Below are 23,312 nucleotides of genomic sequence, written 5' to 3' on the forward strand. Positions count from 1 at the left end.
ACAGTTGATTTATATTTAGGTTGTTTTACATGACTTATTTTAACTTGTTTTATTTATTTACTTTCATAACCTGTTCTTATGGGACCAAGCATCTTTTAGTTATTTTATTTTTATTTATTTTATCTACTTATTTTAATATCTTTCTGTTTTAGTGTTTTAGTTCTCCAGGGTTTCCTCGTGGGGGCCTGCCACGCGTGGGGCTGTTCCTTTCTACCAGTGGGGGCGCTGTCCCTTGGGTGGTTGGACGCTCTGCACTTAGGTGTGGGGCCCGTCCTCCCTATGGTTAAGGGCTGGGACCCCCCTCGGCGTGGACAGGCCCCCTCCACAAAGGTGGGCGTCCTCCATCCCTTTAAGCCTCAGTGTCCAGCCATGTCTCATTGAAAACTTTTAATGTGTATTCGGGTGAGTGTGGACGTGTGTGCGCTTGTGTATGTGTAATGTGTCTATATGTGTCTGTATGTGTACATGTGGGGGTGCGGGTCCTTGATTCTCTTTCTTGCTGTAATGTTCTATGTTTTTATTGGTGTGAAGCACTTTGTGTTGCATCATAGTAGGAAAAGTTCTATACAAATAAAATTTGATTGATAGAAAAGGTTTAAAGGACACTTCCCTGTGGACCATAATAAGAACAGACTCTGTCCCTATTCAGGTCTTTATCCTCTCACTGTGAATGAACTAAGCAGACTCCTTATTAACAGATGAACTTCAGGAGTTGACATATAGGCTACAATAAAACCCCAAAGTTTATCCTCAGATAAAAAGTCTGCTTGGTCGTGTTGTTGTTTTAATTCATTGACTTGTTGGGTAGAAAAAGGGTTTCCTGTTAAAACTCATGAAGAACAAATGTAGTCAAACTGGTTTACTGTGAGATTTAAGACAACTAGAAATATTAACTCCTCTCTGGAGGACTGAAGCACAAACCTCATCCTTTTAAATGTTTAGTATTTTTATGAGATTAAAGACCTGAATGCTTAGTTGAGTAGAAGACAATTAAAAAAAGAACAAGGAGACTGATTTGTACGAAAATAAAAGCAGAATATTCAGCTGTAGAGGACGTCATGGCGCCATCTGCTGGAGATAAAATGACAGTTCACCTTCTCTGACAGGTAATAAATTCACCTGAGTGACGTAAAAGAAAGAAATTGAAAGTAGATTGAGAATGAGCACAGGCGCCATTACAGGGTGTACGATCTCTGCTGTAAATGGACATATTTGGAAGATTTTAAGAGGAAAAGTGAAGAGACTGTACATTGGTGAGTCCTGCTGTTGAAACTACTTCAGTTACAAATGGCTGAGAAAGTTGCTCTTCTTGAAAGTTATCTGAGCTGCCATGTGTGTTCAGAGACTTTCAGAGATCCTGTGTCTCTGAGCTGCAACCACAACTTCTGTTCAAGCTGCCTGCAGAAATTCTGGGAACAAGCTAAAAACAAAAACTGTCCTATTTGTAAAAGAAAATCCTCAAAAGATCGTCCCGTAGTGAACTTTGCACTGAAGGAACTGTCTGACTCCTTTGCTGGAAAACAGAAATCTGGATCATCTGAGACAGAAAAGGGGAAAGAGAAGTCATTAATGGAGGTTTGTAGTAAACACAAAGAAGAGCCTAAACTGTTCTGTGAGAATGAGCAGAGAGTTGTGTGTCCTGTCTGTGAGTTTTTCTCCACCACAATCACAAAGTGGTTCCTATAGAACAAGCAGTCAGTGACCTGAAGGAGCAAACTGAAATCTGACTTAAAGTCTCTGGAGGACAAGAGGAACAAAAAACAAACAAGTGAAGGAAACATACAATGAGGTGAAATTTAACACTCCAAGAAGCAGCTGCTGTCCACAGAGAGGCAGATCAAAAGCAGAGTTCAACAAGCTCCCCCCAGTTCCTGAAAGAGGAAGAGGAGTTTCCCGACTAGCAGCTCTGAGGGAAGAGGAGCAGAAGGGGAAGACTGTGAGCAGAGAGATGAAGAGGATTCAGGGAGCAGATCTCCTCTCTGTCAGACAGTATCTCTGCTGTTGAAGAAAAGCTGCAGAAACCCAGGTGCCATTCCTCAGCAGTTATAAAGCCACTCAGACCAGAGCCAAAGCCCAGTGCTCACTGTCAGATCCACAGCTGGTCTCAGGAGCCCTGATAGATGTGGCCAAACACCTGGGCAACCTGGCCTTCAGAGTCTGGGAGAAGATGAAGGAGAAGGTCCACTTTAGTCCTGTCATTCTGGACCCAAACACTGCTCACCCCCGTCTCTATCTGTCTGATGATCTGACCAGTGTGAGACGTGGAGACACAGACCAGCAGCTTCCTAACAATCCAGAGAGAAATACTAACTATGCCAATGTTCTGGGCTCTGAGGGCTTCAGCTCAGGGAAACACAGCTGGGAGGTGGAGGTGGGAGATCATCGTAGCTGGATTGTTGGTTTAGTTAAAGAGTCAGTTGACAGGAAGGGAGAGTGTCCGGCTTCACCAGAATATGGATTCTGGTGTTTATGGCATCGTGATGGAAAATACACTAATGGTCTTAGTCAGACTGTGACAGTGAAGAAGAGTCTCCAGAGGATCAGAGTCCAGCTGGACTATGACAGGGGGGAGGTGTCCTTCTACAACTCTGAAGACATGACTCACATCTACACTCACAGAGACACTTTCACTGAGAAACCTTCCCATATTTCAGTGTTGCAAAAGCTGGTGCGCCAAAAACCTCTGATTTTAAATCAGAAGTGAGATTTCTCTGTAATGTTCAGAGATGTTTGTTTTTCTGTGACGATCATTCAAGGTTCATTTCTCTGTAAAGTCATCATCACACAACAATGATAGTTTCCACTAAAAGACTTTTTCATTCTACTTGAAGGTAGATTGTAATTTTAAATGAATTATTTTGAATGTGCAAAATTAAACATGTAGACCTCAACAGTGGTTAAAAGTGTCTGTGAATGTTTCAATCGAAAATAAATGTTAAGATTTGATGAGAACAAGAACATATTTTTAATCTGAAAGTTTTTTTTCCTTCACTGATGAGTTATTTTATCCTTTAACATGTTCTAATGAGATTTTCAGTGGTTCAGTGAATCTAAAATCATTGTGTCTGATTGATTGTTCTTATTTTATTCTACAGCAGAACTCATTTATTTCCTTGGTTCACAGAACCTGTTAATCCAACCGTCTGAAATGAATGATCTGGTGGTTGCCAATGATTTAGTTGTGTTAAAAATTGTGTAGGATGTAACCTTTATGTTGTTTGATTTCTGCTCATGTTTAATAGATTATAACAGAATAAAGTCACATGTTGTTTCAGTAAATACTCTGATCAAAACTATAATCTGAATGATGTCTCTTGGCTTCTAACAAACATGCTCAGTGTGTCCAGTCACTTCTTCTCATGTTATTAACTTCCTGTAATTAGGTCATAAACAGAGTGTGTGGTGTTTTTGTGATAATGTCTCTAAAAGACTCGGCTTTAAAACTACAAATACAACTGCCCACATGTGATTTGTTGAATTATTTGCATATGTTGGTAAAAGATATGAATCACTGAGCCTCAATTTAACACGTGGTCCTTTGCTTCCATCTAGTGGGTATATGGTGGAACTACAGAAAACAAACAGCACCATTGTTTTCCACTAACAGAGCTTTGTGCCACATTCCTTCTTGACTGGTTTCATCGTCACGTTTGATGCATGATAGCGAGTTTATTTATTTTAATGGATTCTATGATGTACACAATAATAGAATTTGACTTATACGTTAAATAAAACAGTCAATGTTCTTTTTATCAACTCTTGGTCCAGTTCTGGTTGAGGTGTTGAATGAGTTCAGAATCAGGGTGATTTCTATTATTTAATCGAGAAGAAACATCTTACATTTCATTTCTGCCTCATCAGAAAATGCAGTGACTACAGTACATGTGTACTTGGTAGTAAGATGATATCTCTATCAGCTGGAATAAGACGATGTTAAAAGATTCTAAGCACTTGCGTCTTATTTATTGTTACATTTAGAAAAAAAAGTAGAAATAATCAAATGCTACTTGTTAAAAAAGTAAATAAAAAAGTAAATAAGATCTTTTCTGATTGTACAAACTTTAAGTTTTATGTTTTATTCATGTTAAAAATGGAAGTGTTGTTCCCAATTTGACCACAAGAGGGTCTAAAATTTATGTTATTCATTTTGACATGTAAACCATTTCTACTGTTTACTTTAATTATACATGTGTTAATGTAACTGTTTGTGAAAATAAACATAGAAACAGATTCACTGATCTGATTTTATTTTGAAGAATAAAGTTTTATTCTGTTATAAACGTTTCACTTTTACTCTGATATTTGTTTTCCTTCCTCTTTCCTGTTCTATTGTAGATTCATTCTGTGTTAAAGAGATGTCACTGGTCAGATTTGGTTAAATTCAGTTGTTGTTGATGCTTTCAGGTCACATGGGAGTTATTTAGTGTCAGTTTATTCCACTGTCAGTTTCTACCAACAACACTGACTCCTACACATTTAATTTCTGTGAAACGTTTAATGTTTTACAGTCAATATGATTATTTTTTTATATATTAACACAAAGAGGAAATGTTGAAAATTTACATTTGTGTCATCAGATGCAGTAATATGCTGAGAAAGTCACTGTCCTGCTGCTACCTGAGTATTTATTGTAAATCTTCAGTCGTGTCTTGTAGAATCTAACTGAGACTCCAGTTGGGACCAACAGCTGAGAGCTTCACTCCCAGGGTCTGTCCTTGTAATCCTACCCAAGCCCCATGATGCACTGGGGGGAGGGTTTCTACGGCGACTCTGACAGTCAACAAACATGGCCGACGCTGCAGGGAGCTCTGAGCCACACGAGCGAGTAGAGTTACTGATTATTCCACTGGAAACAGCTGACACATTACAGGTTCCTTCAGAGGACTTGAGTGTATTGAACCAGTAATAAGTGAGTGGGAGGTTTTGAAGAGACACAGTGAGCAGCTGGAGCCACAGGGTCCTTCTACTTCCAATGAATTGCGCCAGTGGACAGATTAGTCTTCCCGTGCAGCAATAAACACTTTCAGCTGAGCTTCACACGTCAAACATGAACTCAGAGATGATTCCAGTTTAGTTTGTGTGTGGGACCAAATGTCTGGAAAATGTGACAACACTCAAGTTTCACTTCAAGGTTTTTGTTTCAGCTAAAAATTTAGTCACTTTAGTTGAATCTGACAAAAAGTCAAGGGGGAGGAAGTGAGGCTTTAGCCCTCCTTCCACACTGGAGAACTGGACTGATGGAGAGTGAGGACGGGACCATCTGGTCCCAGTGGCGTCTGATGGATTTCTGGGCTCGCCATCTTCTCTGTCAAGGAAATCCAAGCTCTCATTTTCTTCCAGGTATCCCAGCCTGTTTGGGGAAACCAGATTATTAGGACATAGAGGGCACAGTAAACGTCACATCACAATTCTGCAAATCCTGCTGCAACACAGGACAGTTAAAACCATGAATTCATTTTCAACTGTAGAGCACTTCACTGCAGGAGTGTTTGACATTTCTTTAAACCATGAATTCTCCTCATCAAACCTTTTAAACTGTCACATTTTTTGTGTTTTCTCTTTTCAATCCAGGACTTAATTAAAGCACAAATATTTGACACGTTCCTACGACTGAGGTTCTGCTTTAAGAGTAACAGCAAACAAGCAAAAACAGCAGCAGTCTAGAGAAGAAATTTAAGGGTTCCTTCTCCAGCTGGAATTCTGCAGCCTCTGATTCACCACACTTTGTTTAGTGGGCTGCAAATAATCCTGGAACTAAAACAAGTTTACAGGACTTCTTTCTCTACTGGGCAACAGAAACATAAAAAGATGGCTGCAGCAGAATCGTCAGGTCGTCACGTCTCCACTAAAGCAAAATAAATCTGCATCAGTACAAGGTGAAGCACAGATTATTCACTGATTTATTACTGATGAGTTTTTACTAAATGCTAAGTTCAGACAGAGCAGATGAAATAAAAACTATTCTTTTATTAAACATAACATTCCTCTGGACTCAGAGATTGATAAAGTAGAAATAAAATCCTCAAAACAAAAACAAAAAAAACAAAGTATAAAAACAGAACTGGGAAATAAATCATGATGTGATGGAAAATAATTTAGTTTCTTTCCAAATAATAAAGAAAAAATGCAGCTGTTGATGAGGTGAAAATAATCAGACTGTTGTTGGACTACTTCCTAACGTTTGAAATCTGAAATCCACACTAACTGTCATGTTCCCTCCCAGACGTTCCCGCTCCCACATCCCAACGTTCTCAGCCGGACATCCCCTGATCCCCAAACTGTACGTGATGCCATGGAAAAAAAGGACATGAAGAACCAGAGGCTGCTGATGAAGGTAGGGCCAGTGGAGGAACAAACGCATCCTGCAGACTGTGCGTCAGACTGACTGTGTGGAATGTGTGGGTTTAGACGCAGCTCTGGCTGGGATCCCTGTGCTTTCCCCTGGAGGGGTCTTTGTGTTTTTGTGGTCGAGAAACGTTTCTGCCACAGCCAGCGCTCCACCCAGACCTCCTCCTCCTCCTGGGCTCCTCTCAGCCAGACAGACGACAGCTCATCACCCCCTCCCACTTCTCCAGGTGAAGCAGGGACATTCACTCAGATGCTGTGTTCAGGAACCTAAATGAAGATATTTCTGGGTGATTTGCTGAAAATCAGTGAAACATCTTGCTGCTGTTTTCTTGCAGGTACAACAGCTCTGTGGGGGGACGACCAGCGGTTTACCAAACCTGAGGACCAGATCAGTCCTTCACCACAAAAAACTTCACACACACGTGTTTAACGTGGTTTCAGCTGCAACACAAATCTCATCAATAAAGTTTTGTGAACCAGTGAATCAGTTTCCTCATTCCTCTTGACTGAGTGATGAATTTTCAACTCTTTTCAGCTTATTTTTATCTTGACACCTTGATGCAATGTGAGGATTATTGGAAAAAAAACATCTCTGAAAGACACTTGATGTTGTGAGTTCACTCTAAGAAAGAAACTTCCTCAACGATACTGAGCTAGCTGACTGAAGAGAGGCTGGAGGCTAGCAGTCTGGAAGTAGCTGGCTCTAAGCTAACACCAGGATACTGGAGATGTGGGGCTCAGAGGAAGTCGGTGGCCTCGCTTCCTAGAGGGAGATGTCCTGAAGGTCTAGATCCCCTGAAAGGGAGACTCCTGGATTTGGATGAGGTGGAATCAGCAGAGAGTTAAATAGTCAGGCTGAGGGCTATCAGATGATTGCTATCTGACTCAGGAACTGGAACAGATGGTGGGGGGGTCATAGCTAGCAGGTGGACACTAAGCAGGTCCATTCATAAACCACATGTGGTGCAGGGTGAGAGGGTGGCTGCCTCATAGGATGAAGTAAACTGGAGGGTAGTAGTCAGGTGGTAGGACAACTCAGGAACTGGGGCGTGAAAACTGGTTCAAAAAGCTGAAGCTAAAGTATTATCTGATACCAGGAAAGGCAGGGAGCTAACTGATACTGGGACTGGACGGAAAGAGATTAAGAGACTGGAACTAACAGGGTTTGGGGCTCATCTTATTGGCTCATTGTTTTTAAACAGGGCCCCGCCTTTTTAAACAGCATGGCCTCCATCCAAACCAGGAGGGTTCACGACTTTATCCATCAACATCAACCTGACTGTTCACTCCACCTCCTGACTCTCCTCCACAGACACCCCCCTTCTCCACTGCATCCACACACACTTTACACAACCCCTCCCACTGACCCCAGAACAACAGGACAATATCCACACAATCCCAACCCAAACATTACACACAGACAACACGACACAGGGCAGATTTTAGAAACAGATAACGTTTTTAACATTCCACTAAAGCAACATGATGAGGCAGACATTAAAAGGCTGTGCTGAATGTTCACTCTCTGGTGAACAAATCGTTCACTGTTCATGATGTAATTGTAGATAATAACCTGGACTGCCTTCTTCTTACAGAGACATGGTTTGGCACCGATGCACTGTTCTCACTGACGCTTCCCCACCAAATTTTATTTTTTCTTCTCCACGGGGGGGGGGGGGGGGGGGGGGGGGGCCCGACAAGGAGGAGGGGACGCATCAGTTTATAAAATAATAACATGGGTTTTCAAATGAGGTTCTTTTTGACAGGGACACATCATTTGAGTATCATGCCTTTGTTTTTAGCAGCCCACCTATCCTCTGTGTCCCCCATCTACAGACCACCCCATTACACCGCCTCCTTCATCAGCGACTTTTCACATCTGTTATCATCTATCCATACGTCATATAACAGGGTTTATAAGAAACTGGTGATTTTAATCTACACGTGGATGTCTCCTTGGACTCTATGTCCACAGAACTTTGAAACATTTTACAATGCTTTGATTTTAACCAACATCATGCAGCCGACCCACGGCAGGGGGCGCACCCTGGACCTGGTCATATCCTGTGGTGGATCTCGCTGTGTCTGAATATTTCTGTGTTTTTTAACATCGCCAGTTTTAACCAGCAGGTGGCGCCAATGAGAACGGTGAGGAAACGCGACCTTACTCCTGAATTTGGGTGCAAATTTTTATCCAGGTCTAAGAGCACTCCTTGCAGAGATTTTACCAGCGTCCTGTGATTTTAAATTTTCAATGATTTAAACAACAAACTGAAGTGCAGTGCTCATTGGCTCCATTGGTAACAAAAAACTTTAAAAGCAAGACCTACACCACCCCTGGAGAAATGAAGAAACATTTGAAAAGAAACTGCAGGATCGCTGAGAGGAGATGGAGGAAAAAAAAAGCTAACTATTCATCATGAATATTACGGGAACTCCTCAAAACTTACAATAACTCAGTCAAACAGGCCAGAATTTTACACTTCCAACAACTAATTACAGACAATAAAAATGACCCCAAATTCCTTTTCTCCACATTAGACCATATGCTAAACTCTTTAATTTTAATATATCCGCTAAATTATCTAACAACGCCCTTTGTGAGAACCACGCCAGAAGTAAAATCACTGACATCAGGTTGAGTATTTTACCTCAACAGATTTTAACCGTTGACGCACCTGGATCATTGATTTTTTTTCTTCAGCCACTGTTTTTTATCACAGTTGATTTATATTTAGGTTGTTTTACATGACTTATTTTAACTTGTTTTATTTAATTACTTTTATAACCTATTCTTATGAGACCAAGGGTCTTTTAGTTATTTTATTTTTATTTATTTTATGTACTTGTTTTAATATCTTTCTGTTTTAGTTTATTAGTTCTCCAGTGTTTCCTCGTGGGGGCCTGCCACGCGTGGGGCTGTTCCTTTCTACCAGTGGGGGCGCTGTCCCTTGGGTGGTTGGACGCTCTGCACTTAGGTGTGGGGCCCGTTTTCTCCCCTATGGTTAAGGGCTGGGACCCCCCCTCGCGTGGACAGGCCCCCTCCCCAAAGATAGCGTCCTCCATGACTTAAGCTCCCGTGTCCAGCCATGTCTCATTGACAACTTTTAGTGTGTATTCTGGTGTTTAGTGTGGACGTGTGTGCGCTTGTGTGTGTGTAATGTGTCTATATGTGTCTGTATGTGTACATGTGGGGCGCGGGTCCTTGATTCTGTTTCTTGGTGTAATGTTCTATGTTTTTATTGGTGTGAAGCACCTTTGTGTTGCATCACGGTAGGAAAAGTTCTATACAAATAAAGTTTGATTGACACAAAAGGTTTAAAGGACACTTCCCTGTGGACCATAATAAGAACAGACTCTGTCCCTACTCAGGTCTTTATCCTCTCACTGTGAATGAACTAAGCAGACTCCTTTTTAAAAGATGAACTTCAGCAGTTGACATATAGGCTACGATAAAACTCAAAGATTATCCTCACATAAAAAATCTGCTTGGTCGTATTGTTGTTTTAATTCATTCTGATTTGTTGGCAGAAAATGTTTCCTGTTACAACTCATGAAGAAGAAATGTAGTCAAAATGGTTTACTCTGAGATTTAAAACAACTGGAAATATTAAAATCCAACCTGGAGGACTGAAGTACAAACCTCAACCTTTTAAATAATTAGTATTTTTATGAGATTAAGGACCTGAATGCTTTCTTAAGCATTACAAAATAAAAACAAGAGATTAAATATTAAAGAGTGAACAACATGTGAACAAACAAAGAAACTGATTTGTACTAAAATAAAAGCAGAATATTCACCTGTGGAAGACGTCATGGAGCCATCTGCTGGAGATAAATTGACACTACAGCTTTACTGACAGGAAGTAATTCTCATGACTGAAGTGAAAGAAACTGAAAGTACATTGAGACTGAGCTGAGGCGCCATTACAATGTGTACGATCTCTGCTGTAAATGAACATATTTGGAAGATTTTAAGAGGAAAGTGGAGAGACTGTACATTGGTGAGTCCTGCTGTTGAAACTACTTCAGTTACAAATGGCTGAGAAAGCTCTTCTTGAAAGTTTTCTGAGCTGCCATGTGTGTTCAGAGACTTTCAGAGATCCTGTGTCTCTGAGCTGCAACCACAACTTCTGTTCAAGCTGCCTGCAGAAATTCTGGGAACAAGCTAAAAACAAAAACTGTCCTATTTGTAAAAGAAAATCTTCAAAAGAAGATCCTGGGGTGAACTTTACACTGAAGGAACTGGCTGACTCCTTTGCTGGAAGACAGAAATCTGGATCATCTGAGACAGAAAAGGGAAAAGAGAAGTCATTAATGGAGGTTTGTAGTAAACACCCAAAAAAGAGTCTAAACTGTTCTGTAAGGATGAGCAGAGAGTTGTGTTTCTGTCTGTGAGGGTCTTCTCTCCACCACAATCACAAAGTGGTTCCTATAGAACAAGCAGTCAGTGACCTGAAGGAGCAGCTGAAATCTGACTTAAAGTCTCTGGAGGACAAGAGGAACAAATACAAAAAAGTGGAGAAAACATACAATGAGGTGATTCAACACTCCAAGAAGCAGCTGCTGTCCACAGAGAGGCAGATCAGAGCAGAGTTCAACAAGCTCCACCAGTTCCTGAAAGAGGAAGAGGAGTCCAGACTGCAGCTCTGAGGGAGGAAGAGGAGCAGAAGGGGAAGACTGTGAGCAGAGAGATGAAGAGGATTCAGGAGCCAGATCTCCTCTCTGTCAGAACAATATCTCTGCTGTTGAAGAAGAGCTGCAGAAAACCACCAGGTGCCATTCCTCAGCAGTTATAAAAACCACTCAGACCAAGAGCCAGAGCCCAATGCTCACTGTCAGATCCACAGCTGGTCTCAGGAGCCCTGATAGATGTGGCAAACACCTGGGCAACCTGGCCTTCAGAGTCTGGGAGAAGATGGAGGAGACGGTCCACTTCAGTCCTGTCATTCTTGAACCAAACACTACAAACCCCTGGCTCTATCTGTCTGATGATCTGACCAGTGTGAGATATGGAGACACAAAGCAGCAGCTTCCTGACAATCCAGAGAGATTCACTAGGTATTTAAATGTTCTGGGCTCTGAGGGCTTCAGCTCAGGGAAACACAGCTGGGAGGTGGAGGTGGGAAATCATCCTACCTGGAATGTTGGTTTAGTTAAAGAGTCAGTTGACAGGAAGGCAAATTGTCCTGCTTCACCAAAACATGGAATCTGGTGTTTATGGCATCGTGATGGAAAATACACTAATGGTCTTAGTCAGACTGTGACAGTGAAGAAGAGTCTCCAGAGGATCAGAGTCCAGCTGGACTATGACAGGGGGGAGGTGTCCTTCTACAACTCTGAAGACATGACTCACATCTACACTCACAGAGACACTTTCAAATGAGAAACTCTTCCCCTATTTTAATATTTGGGGAAGCTGGGGCTGCCAAAACCTCTGATATCAGAATCAGAAAGTGAGATTTCTCTGTGGGTGTTCAGAGATGTTTGTTTTCTTGACAATCATTCAGGGTTTATTTCCCTGTAAAGTCATCATCCACACAACAGTGATAGTTTCCACTAAAAAAAACTTTTTCATTCTGCTTGAAGGTTGGTTGTAATTTTTAATGAATTATTTTAAATGTGCATAATTAAACATGAGACCTCAACAGTGGTTAAAAGTGTCTGTGAATGTTTTCAATAAAAAAAAATGTTAAAATTGATTAGAACAAAACATATTTCAATCTGCCAGTTTTTTTTCTCGACTGTTATTTTATCCTTCCACTAAAAGACTAAAAAGTCTTTTTTACCTCCCAATGATGAGTTATTTTATCCTTTAACTGTTCTAATGAGATTTCAGTTGGTTCAGTTGACTAAAATCATTGTGTCTGATTGAAATTTTTAAATTTTTTAAAGTGATTTATTTCCTTGGTTCACAGAAACTGTTAATCCAACTGTCTGAAATGAATGAGGTTGTGTGGTTGCCATCAATTTATTTAGTTGTGTTTAATTTTTTTTAGGAGTAACTTCAATGTTGTTGAATTCTGCTCATGTTTAATGGATTATAAACAGAAAAAAGTCTCATGTTGTTCCCCTTAAATACTCTGATCATACTATAAAACTGAATGATGCTCTCTTGGCTTCTAAACAAACATGCTCAGTGTGTCCAGTCACTTCTTCTCATGTAATTAACTTCCTGTAATTAGGTCATAAACAGAAGTGTGTGGTGTTTTGTGATAATGCTCTAAAAGACTTGGCTTTAAAACTACAATACAACTGTTCAAACGGGTTTAAAGTTCAATAATTACACCAGTTGATAAAAGATATGAATCCCTGAGCCTCAATTTAACACGTGGTCCTTTGCTTCCATCTAGGGGTATATGGTGGAACTACAGAAAACAAACAGCCACCATTTTTTTCCACAAACAGGTTTTGTGCCAAACTCCTTCTTTTTTTCATAGAAAGGGTTTGGGGCAAAATAGAAGTTTGGGTTATTTTTGGTTTTCTTTTAATTTGCACAAAAATAGTTTTTGGGACTTATAAGTTAAAAAAAACAGTCAAGGGTTCTTTTCTATCAACTCTTGGTCCAGTTGTTGATGAGTTCAAAATTTAGGGTGATTTCTATTATTTAATCGGGGGAAATATCTTAAATTTCATTTCTGTCTTCGGGAAAAATGACAGGGGGATAATTTAAACATGTTTTTTTTTGGTAGTAAAAATGATATCCTATCGCTGGAATAAAAACAATGTTAAAAGATTCTCAGAAACTTGCGTCTTATTTATTGTCACTTTTTAAAAAAAAATTTTGTTGAAAAAAATTCAAATGCTTATTTTTAAAAAAGTAAAAAAAAAAAGAAAATTAAGTTTCTTTTGTGTTTTTTACAAATTTTAAAGTTTTTTTTGGGTTTTTATTCACGTAAAAAAATTTGGAAAAGTTTTGTTCCCAAAATTTGCCCACAAGGGGTCTAAAATTGTTTGTTTTTTCTTTTTTGAAAGGGAAAAACCATTTCTATTTGTTTACTTTAATTATACATGTGCAAATTTTAAAAACTGTGGGGAAAAAAATAAACATAAATATATTCACTGATCTGATTTTATTTTAAAGAATAAAGTTCTATTCTTTTTTATAAAACGTTTCCCACTTTATTTTAATTTTGTTTTCCTTCCTCTTTCCTGTTCTATTGTTAGTTTCTTCTGTTTTAAAAGAGATGTCATGGTCATTTTTGGGTTTTTAAATCACTTGTTGTTGATGCTTTCAGGTACATGGGGTTATTTAGTGTCAGTTTTTTCCACTGTCAGTTTTCCCAACAAAACTTACCCCTAAAATATTTAATTTTTTGGTGAAACTTTTTATTATTTTACAGCCCTTATGTTTTTTTTTTTTCTCTTAATACAAAAAAAGAAATGTTGAAAATTTATTTTTGTGTCATCGATGCAGAATATGCTGAGAAAGTCACTTTTTCCTGTTTCCCCCGGGTTTTATTTATTGTAAATTTTTCAGTCGTGTCTCGTGGGAATCAAACTGAGACTCCAGTTGGGACCGCAGTGAGAGTTTTCACTCCCGGGGGTTTTTGTCCTTGTAAATCCCCCCCCAATTTCCCTGATGCACGGGGGGGGGGGTTTTTCCCCGGCGCCTTTTGGCCCAGTCAAAAAAAACAGGGCCGACCCCTCCCAGGGAGCTTGAGCCACATGAGTGAGTAGATTTACTGTTTTATTCCATGGAAACGGGCTGAAACATTACGGGGTTCCTTCAGGGCCCTTGAGTGTATTGAACCAGTATCAAAGTGGTGGGAGGTGTTTGAAGGGACAAAAGTGAGCAGCTGGAGCCACGGGCCCTTTTTCTACTTCAATAAATTTGAGGCCAGGGGAACGGATTATTCTTAAAGTGCAGCAAAAAAAAACCTTTTCCGCTGGGGCTTCACACGTAAAAACATGAAGCCCAGAGTGATTCCAGTTTAGTTTGTGTGTGGGACCAAAAATGTCGGGAAAATGGGGAAAAACACTTAATTTTCCCCTTAAAGGGTTTTTTTGCTTCAGCAAAATTTCAGTATTTTATTTTGAATTGACAAAAAGTCAAAAAAGGGGGGAAGTGAGGCTTTAAAGCCCTACCACATGGAGAAACGGGATGAGGGAGAGTTGGGGAGGGGGGACCTTTGGTCCAGTGGCGTCGGGGGGGAAATGCTGGTCCCCCTTTCTCTGTAAAGGAAAAACCCCAAGCTTCTTTTCTTCCAGGTGATCCCAGCCGGGGGGAGAAACCAGATTATTAGGACTTGAGACACAGTGAAGTCACATAAAATTTTCGGGTAAACCTTTGCTGCAACACAGGAGCATTTAAAACCCCAGGGTTTTTCATTTTCAACTTTTAGGGGGCACTTCATGCAGGAGTGTTTGATATTTCCCCCATAAATTTTCTCCTCTTTAAAACCCTTTTAAAACTGTACATTTAGTGTTTCTTTTTTCAACCCGGGCCCTTAATTTTAAAAGGCAAAAATTGTTTGACGCGTTCCTACGCCGAGGTTTGCTTTAAGGTAACAGCAAACAAAAGCACAAACGGGCCCCGTCTAGGGGAAAGAAATCAAGTTTCCTTCTCCAGCTGGGAAATTTTGCAGCCCCCTTGTTTTAAAACCACACTTTGTCTGGGGAGCTGCAAAAAAAACCCTTTTGCAACTACAAAAGTTTCCCGGGGAATTCTTTTTTCTACCTGGGAAACAGAAACAAAATGTGGCTGCAGCAGAATGTCAGGTCGTAAAGTCTCCCCCAAAAAGCAAAATAAATCTGCATAAATTTAAAAGGGTGAAGCACAGTTTATTCACTGGTTTTTTTACTGATGAGATTTTATTTAAATGAAAATTTTTTTAGTCAGACCCGAGAAAAAAAAAAACTATTCTTTTATTAAACAAAAACATTCCTCGGGCCCTCAGGGGATGGAAAAAGGGGAATTTAAATTAAAAAAAAAAACCCTTAAAAAAAAGGAAAAAAAAAAAAAAAAACCCAAAAGGGGGGGGTAAAAAAAACAGAACGGGGAAATAAATCATGATGTGATGGAAAAAAATTTTAGGTTCTTTCTAAATAAGGGAAGAAAAAAAAAATTGTTGATGAGGTGAAAATAATCGGACTTTTTGTTGGAATATTTCCAACATTTGAAATCTTTAAATCCACACTAATTTTCATTTTCCCCCCGCCCGGGCCCTTTTCCCGCCCCCACATCCCAACGTTTCAGCCGGAATCCCATGACCCCCCAAATGTACGTAAAATTTGCCTTTGGGAAACAGGACATGAAGAACCAGAGGCTGCTGGTAAAGGTAGGCGCCAGGGGGGGGAAAAAAAGCACCCCCTCCCAAAATGGAAAGTCAGACGGGACTTGTTGGGGAATTTTGTGGTTTGAACGCGTCTGGGGGGCCCTGTGCTTCCTCGGGGAGGATTTTCTTTGGGGTGTTTTTTTTGGGGTTTTTCGGGAGCTTTTCTGCCACAGCCAGCGCTCCCCCAGACCTCCTCCCTCCCCTCCTCCTCCTCCGGGGCTCCTCTCAGCCAGACGGGAAACTGACAGCTCATCCCCCTTTCCCACTTCTCCAGGTAAAGGCAGCTCTTTCAGCTCGTGCTGCTTTTCGGGAAACCTAAATGAAAATATTTTTTGTGCATTGCGGGAAAATAAAGGGGAAAACATCGGGGCCGCTGTTTTACTTGCAGGTACAAACGGGCCTCTGTGGGGGACGCCAAAAGGCCCTTTTTTTAAACCCTGAGGACAGATAAAGTCCTTCACCACAAACCCACTTCACAAAACCCCGTGTTTAACTTGGTTTCAGCTGAAAACCAAAAAATCCATCGATATAGTTTTGTGAAAAGTTTCCTTCAGTCTCTTGACTGAGTGTTGAATTCAACTCTTTTTCAGTTTCTTTTCATCTCTGGGAGTTTGATCCTTGATGCTTTATGTGAGGATTTTGGGGAAAAAACACTTGAAAAAAACACTTGATGTTGTGAGTTCAATCAAAGAAAAAAAACTTCCTAAATTTATAAAGCAAAATGATAAAGAGGGGCTGGAGGCTGGGCGTCTGGAAGCTAGCTGGTTTAAAAGGCAAAACACCAGGATACGGCAGATGTGGAGCTCAGGGAAAAGCCCCGGTAGCCTTGTTTCTAGGGGAGAGGGCCCTAAAATCTTAGACCCCTGAAAGGTGATCCCGGGTTTTGGGAAAGGGGGGGAATCATGCAGAGGGGGTTAAATTTAAGTCAGGTGGGGGGCTTTCAGGATGATTGCTTTTCTGATTTCAGGGGACTGGAGCAGGATGGTGGGAAGGCTCATAGCTGGGAAAGGCTGGCCCAACAAAGCAGGTCCATTAAAAACCACATGTGGTGCAGGTGAAGGGGGGGTCCCTCATAGGATAAAGTAGAAATGGAGTTGAGTTCAGGGGGTTTGGGAAAAATCGGGGAAGGGGGAAGTGAAATTGGTTTGGGGTAAACTGGGTTTGTTTTATTGATAAAAGGAAAGGCCCGGGGGCTAACGGTACTGGGCGGGAGCGGAAAGAGACTAAGGGGACGGGGAAACTAAGGGGTTGGGGTTATCTTTATTGGATCTTTGGGTTTTTAAAAAAGGCCCCCCCTTTTTTTAAAGGGGTTTTTGGCCTCCACCCAAAAACCGGAGGGTTCAGGCTTTTACCCATCAACTTTAAAAACCTGACTTTTCACCCCAACCTCCTGACTCTCCTCACGGGGAAACCCCCTTCTCCATTTGAATCCACACCCTTTTTAAACACAACCCCTCCCCACTGCCCCCAGAAAAAACGGGAAAAATACCCCCACCATTCCCAAAAATCTTTTACAAACAGACGAACTCGACACAGGGCAGTTTTTTGATCAAAAAAATTTTTTAAAACTTCCACAAAAGCCTTGATGGGGCCAGACTTTAAAAAGGGCCCTGTGCTGAATGTCACTCTCGGGTTTGAACAAATCGTTCACTTTTCATGATTTTAATTGTTTTTTAAAAAACCGGGGGATCCCTTATTCTTACAGAGACAGGGTTTTGGGGAAACCTTTGCACTGTTTAAATGAGCTTCCCCCCCAAAATTTTATCTTTTTTTTTCCCAAAAGGGGGGACGAAAAGGGGAGGGAGGGACTGCATAGTTAGAAAAAAAAATTTAACATGTTTAAAAATGGGGGTCTTTTTGACAGTTACCCCTCTTTTGAGTATTTTCCCTTTTTTTTTTTAGCAGCCCCCCTATCCTCTTTTTGTCACCTTTTACAGACCCCCCCTTTACACCGCCTCCTTTTATCAGCGACTTTTCCCCATCTGGTTTCAAACTAACCATAATATATTAAAAAGGTTTATAAGAAAAAAGGGGATTTTAATTTTACTGTGGATGTTCCTTGGGGCTTTGTCCCAGAACATTGGGGAAAATTTTTCAATTTCTTTGTTTTAAAAACCCAAAATTTTATTTCAGCCGGGCCGACGGGGAGGGGGGCACCCTGGACCTGGTCATTTCCTGTGGTCTTTTCCCTGGGTGTTCCCTTCCCCTTTTTTGTTTTGGGGTCTCGCGTTCTGTTTTCTTCTGTTTTTTTTTTTAAAATCGTCAGGTTTAAAGGGAAAAAGGTTTTGGGCCAGTGGGGGAAAGGTGAGGAAAAAAAGCCCTTTCTCCTGAAGTGGCTTGGGAAATTTGATCCCCGGTTTAAAGAGCACTCCCGCAGGATTTTACCCCGCGTCCCGTGATTTTATTATCAAAAGATTTTAACAACAAACTGAAGTCAGGGTCAAAGGTTGCCCCTTGGTAAAAGAAAAAATTTAAAAACAAGCCCACACGGCCCTTTTGGGGAAATGAAAGGGCACATTTGAAAAAAAAATAACTGCAGGTCGCGAGAGGAGATGGAAAAGGGGAAAAAAAAGTTAAAATTCATCATTAAAAAAATTCGGGAACCCTCAAAATTTTGACAATAATTTAGTCAAAAAGGCCAAAAAAGTTTTTTCTTCCAACAACTAATTACAGACAATAAAAACGACCCCTTTTCCCTTTTCTCCACATTAGAAAATATGCTAAAAATCTTTTTAAATTTTAAAAAAAATCCTCTAAATTATCTAACAACGCCCTTTGTTTAGAACCCCGTCAGGGGGGGGAAAATAAAATTTTTAAAACCAGGGGGTATTTTACCCCAAAAAGAAATTTTAACCCTTGACGAAACCGGGGTCATTGATTTTTTTCTTCAACCACGGGTTTTTTTTTCAAGGGTTTATTTATATTTTTGGTTGTTTTACATGATTATTTTAAAATTGTTTTATTTTAAATTTCTTTTATAACCTATTCTTATGAGACCAAGGGTTTTTTTGTTTTTTTTTTTTTATTATTTTATCTACTTATTTTTAAAATCTTTTGTTTTAGTTTTTTAGTTTCCAGTGTTTCTCGTGGGGGTGCCCTGCCACGGGTTGGGGCTGTTTTTTTCTACCAGTGGGGGGGGTGTCCCTTGGGGGGTTGGACCCCTCTGCACTTAGGGTGTGGGGCCCCTTTCTCCCCCATGGTTAAGGGGTGGGACCCCCCTCGGGGGTGGAAAAGGCCCCCCCCCCAAAAGGGGGTTTTGGTCCCCCAAAGGGTTAAGCCTCAGTGTCCCGAATTTTTCATTGACAACTTTTTTGTGGTTTTCTGGTTGTGAGTGTTTGGGCGTGTGTGCGGGGGGTTTTTTATGTGTAAAGTGTCTATATGGGGGTCTTGTAAAGTGTACATTTGGGGGGGGCGGGTCCTTGATTCTTTTTTCTTGGGTTTTAATGTTCAAAGTTTTTTTTGGGGTGAAGCACTTTGGGGGTTGCATCTTTGTTTGGGGAAAAATTTTTATACAAATAAAATTTAAGTAAAGAAAAAGGGTTTAAAAAGGGCACTTCCCCCGTGGGGCCTTAAAAAGAAAAAGACTTTTGTCCCTACTCAGGTCTTTATCCCCTCACTGTGAAGGAAAATAAGCAGACCCTTATTAACAGATGAAAATTTAGTAGTTTACCCATAGGCTTGAAAAAAAAATCAAAGTTTATCCCCAAAATTTAAAAAATTGCTTGGTTTGTATTGTTGTTTTAATTATTCTGACTTGTTGGTAGAAAAAAGCTTCTGTCACAATCATGAAGAAAAAAATGTAGTCAAAATGGGTTTACTCTGAGATTCAAGACAACTGGGAAATTAAAATCCTCCCTGGGGGCTGAAGCACAAACCTTAAGTTTTTTTAAAGTTTTTTGTATTTTTTTTTAGCTGAAAGACTTTTAAATTTTTTGTTGAGTAAAAGGGAAAATTTAAAAGACATTAAATATTAAAAAGTGGGCCAACACGTAACAGAACAAGGGAAAATGATTTGACTAAAATAAAAGCAGAATATTAAAAATGTGGAGGGCGTTATGGCGCCATTGCTGGGTTTTTTTTGATACTTCGCTTTATTTACGGGGAATAAAAATTTACCTGAGTGACGTAAAAAAAGAAATTTAAAGTAGATTTAGATCAGGCTCAGACGCCCCCTTCAGGGGGGTTTCGTGATCTCGAGGAAAACCCATATTTGGGGTTTTTTGAGGAAAATGAAGGACTGTACATTTGGGGAGTCCCGGTGTTGAAAATACTTCAGTTACAAATGGTGGGGAAAATTGCTCTTGTTTTAAATTTTTTGGCTGCCAAAGTGTGTTCAGGCCGGAAATTTTTTTTTTCCCCTTTTTCTGAGCTGGGAACCACAAATTCTTTTTCAAGCTGCCTGCAGAAAATCTGGGAAAAAGCTAAAAACAAAAAAATGTCTATTTTTTAAAAGGAAATCCTCAAAAGATAAATTTTAATGTGAAATTTTCATTTAAGGAAAAATGTCTGACTCCCTTTTTGGAAGACAGAAATCTGGTTAAAACTGAGGCAGAAAAAGGGAAAAAAAAAAAGTCATTAATTTGGGGGTTTGTAGGGAAAAAACAAAGAACGGCCCAAATGTTCTGTGGGGGGGGTGAGAGAAAACGGGGGTGTGTCCTGGGCTGTGACTTTCTCTCCCCACAATCCCAAAATGGTTCCCATAGAACAAGCAGTCAGTTTCATGAAGGAGCGTTTAAATTTTTGAATTAAAGTCTCTGGAGGACAAGGGGGAAACAAAAACAAACAAGTGGAGAAAACCCTACCAAAATTTGGGGGGGTGATTCGACACTCCCGAAGCAGCCCGCTGTCCAAAGAGAGGGAGTTTAGAGCAGGGGTTCAAAAAGCCCCCACCCGTTCCTGAAAGAGGGGAAAAGGAGTCCGAATGGCAGTCTGAGGAGGAAGAGGAGAGAAGGGAAGACTGTGAGCAGAGAGATTTAAGAGGGGTTCAGGAGCGATTTTCCCCCTCTTTTCAGACGTATCTCTTTCTTTTTGAAAAAGGCTGCAGAAAAAACCAGGTGCCCCTTCCTCAGCAGTTATAAAGCCACTCAGACCCGAGCCCGAGCCCAGTGCTCACTGTCCCGATTTTCAGTGGTCTAGGGCCCTATGATGTGGCCAAACACCCCGGGCAACCTGGCCTTCAGGGGTTTTGGGAGAAAATGGAGGGAAAGGGGTCCCACTTCATTTCCCGTCATTCTGGACCCAAAAAACTTTCAAAAATCCCTGGCTCTATCTGTTTATGATTTTGCCCGTGTGAGATGCGGAGGGCACAAAGCAGCGCTTCCCGACAATCAGAGAGAAACACTAAGTATAACAGTGTTCTTGGGGTCGAGGGGGTTCAGCTCAGGGAAAAACAGCTGGGGGGTGGAGGTGGGAGATCTCCCAGCTGGGGGTTGGTTTAGCTTTAAAAAGTCAGTTGACAGGAAGAGAGGAGGGTTAGCTTCACCAAAATCTGGAATCTGGCGGTTTTGGCATTTTTGATGGAAAAATTCAGTAATGTTAATGGGCAGGGCTGTGACAGTAGGAAAAAGAGGTCTCAGAAAAAAGGATTTTAGAGTCCAGTTTGGGCTATGACCCGGGGGGGGGGGTCCCTTTTAAACTCTGAAACCCTGACTCAAAATTGCACTCACAGGAACTTTCACTGGGAAACTCTTCCCCCATTTTTTTTGGGAAAGCTGGTGCGGCCCAAAAAACCTTTAAAATAAAAATCAGAAAGTGAGATTTCTTGTGTGTTCAGCAGGTTTGTTTTTCTGTGAAGATCATTCCGGTCCCAAATTTTTCTGTAAAGGATCACACACAACAGTGATAGTTTCCCCTAAAAAAACTTTTTCATTTTGCTTGAAGGTTGGTTGTAATTTTTTAAAGAATTTTTTTTGAATTTTGCAAAAATTAAAACCTTGTAGACCTAAACCCCGTGGTTAAAAGGGTCTGAACATTTTTAAATTTAAAAAAAAAATGTTAATTTTTTAATTTTGGGAAAAAGAACTATTTCGAATCAAAGTTTTTTTTTCCCCGGCTGTTTTTTAAACCCTTTTCCCCTAAAAGACTTAAAAAATCTTTTCACTAAAAGACCCCTTAAAAATCTTTTTCCCCCCCAAAAGTTGGGTTTTTTTTTTCCTTTAAAAGTTCTAATGAGAATTTTTAGTGGTTTAGTAAAGTAAAATCATTTTGTTGATTGATTGTTCTAATTTTATCCTTTCATCAGGGAAATTATTTATTTCCCTTTGGTTTTACAGAAAACTGTCGGAAATGACAGAGTGTGTGGTGTTTTTGTTTATAATTTTTGTAAAATTCAGCTTTAAAACTTTCAAAAAAATGTTCAAAGTGTTTTTTGTTCAATTATTTGCATTTTTGTTTGGGAAAAATTTGAATCCCCCGAGGCCCCTTTTTTAACATGGTTTGGGCCCTTTTCTTCCATTAGTGGGTTTATGGTGGAAAATACGGGAAAAAAAACGGCCCATTGTTTTCCATAACGAGCTTTGTGCCAAAATCCTTTTTTGTTTCTCGTCGGGTTTTATGCCTGGGTCGGGAAGTTTAGTTTTTTTTTATGGATTCTATAATGGGGAAAAACAATAGGAATTTGACCTTTAGGTTAAATAAAACCCGTAAAATTTTTTTTCCTATCAATTTTTGGTCCGTTTTGGTTAAGGTGTTGAATGAGTTCAGAATTTAGGGTGATTTCTTCATTTAATCGGAAAAAGGAAAAATCTTAAATTTAATTTTTGTTAATCAGAAAATGCAAGGGGACTTCAGTACATGTGTACCCCGGTTTGTAAGATGATATTCTATTTGTGGGAAAAAGGCGATTTTTTAAAAGTTTTCAAAACCCCTTGCTCTTATTTATTGTGGGGCATTTAGAAAAAAAAAATTTTAAAAAAATCAAAAGGTCATTGTTAAAAAAGTTTAAATTAAAAAAGTAAATAAGATTTTTTTGATTGTAAAAGAAAACTTTAAGTTTTATTTTTATTATTCACGTTTTTAAAAGGGAAAATTGGGTTTTTCCCAAATTTGGGCCACAAGAGGGTCTAAAAATTTATTTTTTATTCATTTTGAATTTTAAAATTTTTTTTACTGTTTTTCTTTAATTTATACATGTGTTAATGTAACTGTTTGTGAAAATAAATATATAAACAGATTCACTGATCTGATTTTATTTTGAGGAATGAAGTTCTATTTTGAAATAAACTTTTCTCTAATATTTGTTTTCATTCCTCTTTCCTGTTCTATTGTAGATTCATTCTGTGTTAAAGCGCTGTCACTGGTCAGATTTGGTTAAATTCACTTGTTGTTGATGCTTTCAGGTCACATGGGAGTTATTTAGTGTCAGTTTATTCCACTGTCAGTTTCTACCAACAACATTGACTCCTACACATTTGATTTCTGTGAAACTATTAATGTTTTACAGTCAATATAATTATTTTTTCTCTTAACACAAGGAGGAAATGTTGAAAATTTAATATTTGTGTCATCAGATGCAGTAATATGCTGAGAAAGTCACTGTCCTGCTGCTACCTGAGTATTTACTGTAAATCTTCAGTCGTGTCTCGTAGAATCTAACTGAGACTCCAGTTGGGACCAACAGCTGAGAGCTTCACTCCCAGGGTCTGTCCTTGTAATCCTACCCAAGCCCCATGATGCACTGGGGGGAGG

The 23,312-nt window shown here is 39.9% G+C and overlaps 1 protein-coding gene across 1 annotated transcript; it reads left to right on the forward strand.

The window, feature by feature from the left end:
- Positions 1 to 1,784: 1,784 nt before the first annotated feature.
- On the forward strand, positions 1,785 to 6,729 carry LOC125012006 (zinc-binding protein A33-like). The gene is made up of 5 exons (XM_047591597.1): positions 1,785 to 1,789; positions 2,008 to 2,668; positions 6,224 to 6,334; positions 6,490 to 6,575; positions 6,684 to 6,729. The coding sequence occupies exons 1-5, from the start codon at positions 1,785 to 1,787 to the stop codon at positions 6,727 to 6,729; spliced, it is 909 nt and encodes a 302-aa protein (XP_047447553.1).
- The last annotated feature ends 16,583 nt before the right edge of the window (positions 6,730 to 23,312 follow it).

Source organism: Mugil cephalus, chromosome 8 (assembly GCF_022458985.1).
Source record: "Mugil cephalus isolate CIBA_MC_2020 chromosome 8, CIBA_Mcephalus_1.1, whole genome shotgun sequence".
Classification (NCBI taxonomy): Eukaryota; Metazoa; Chordata; class Actinopteri; order Mugiliformes; family Mugilidae; genus Mugil; species Mugil cephalus.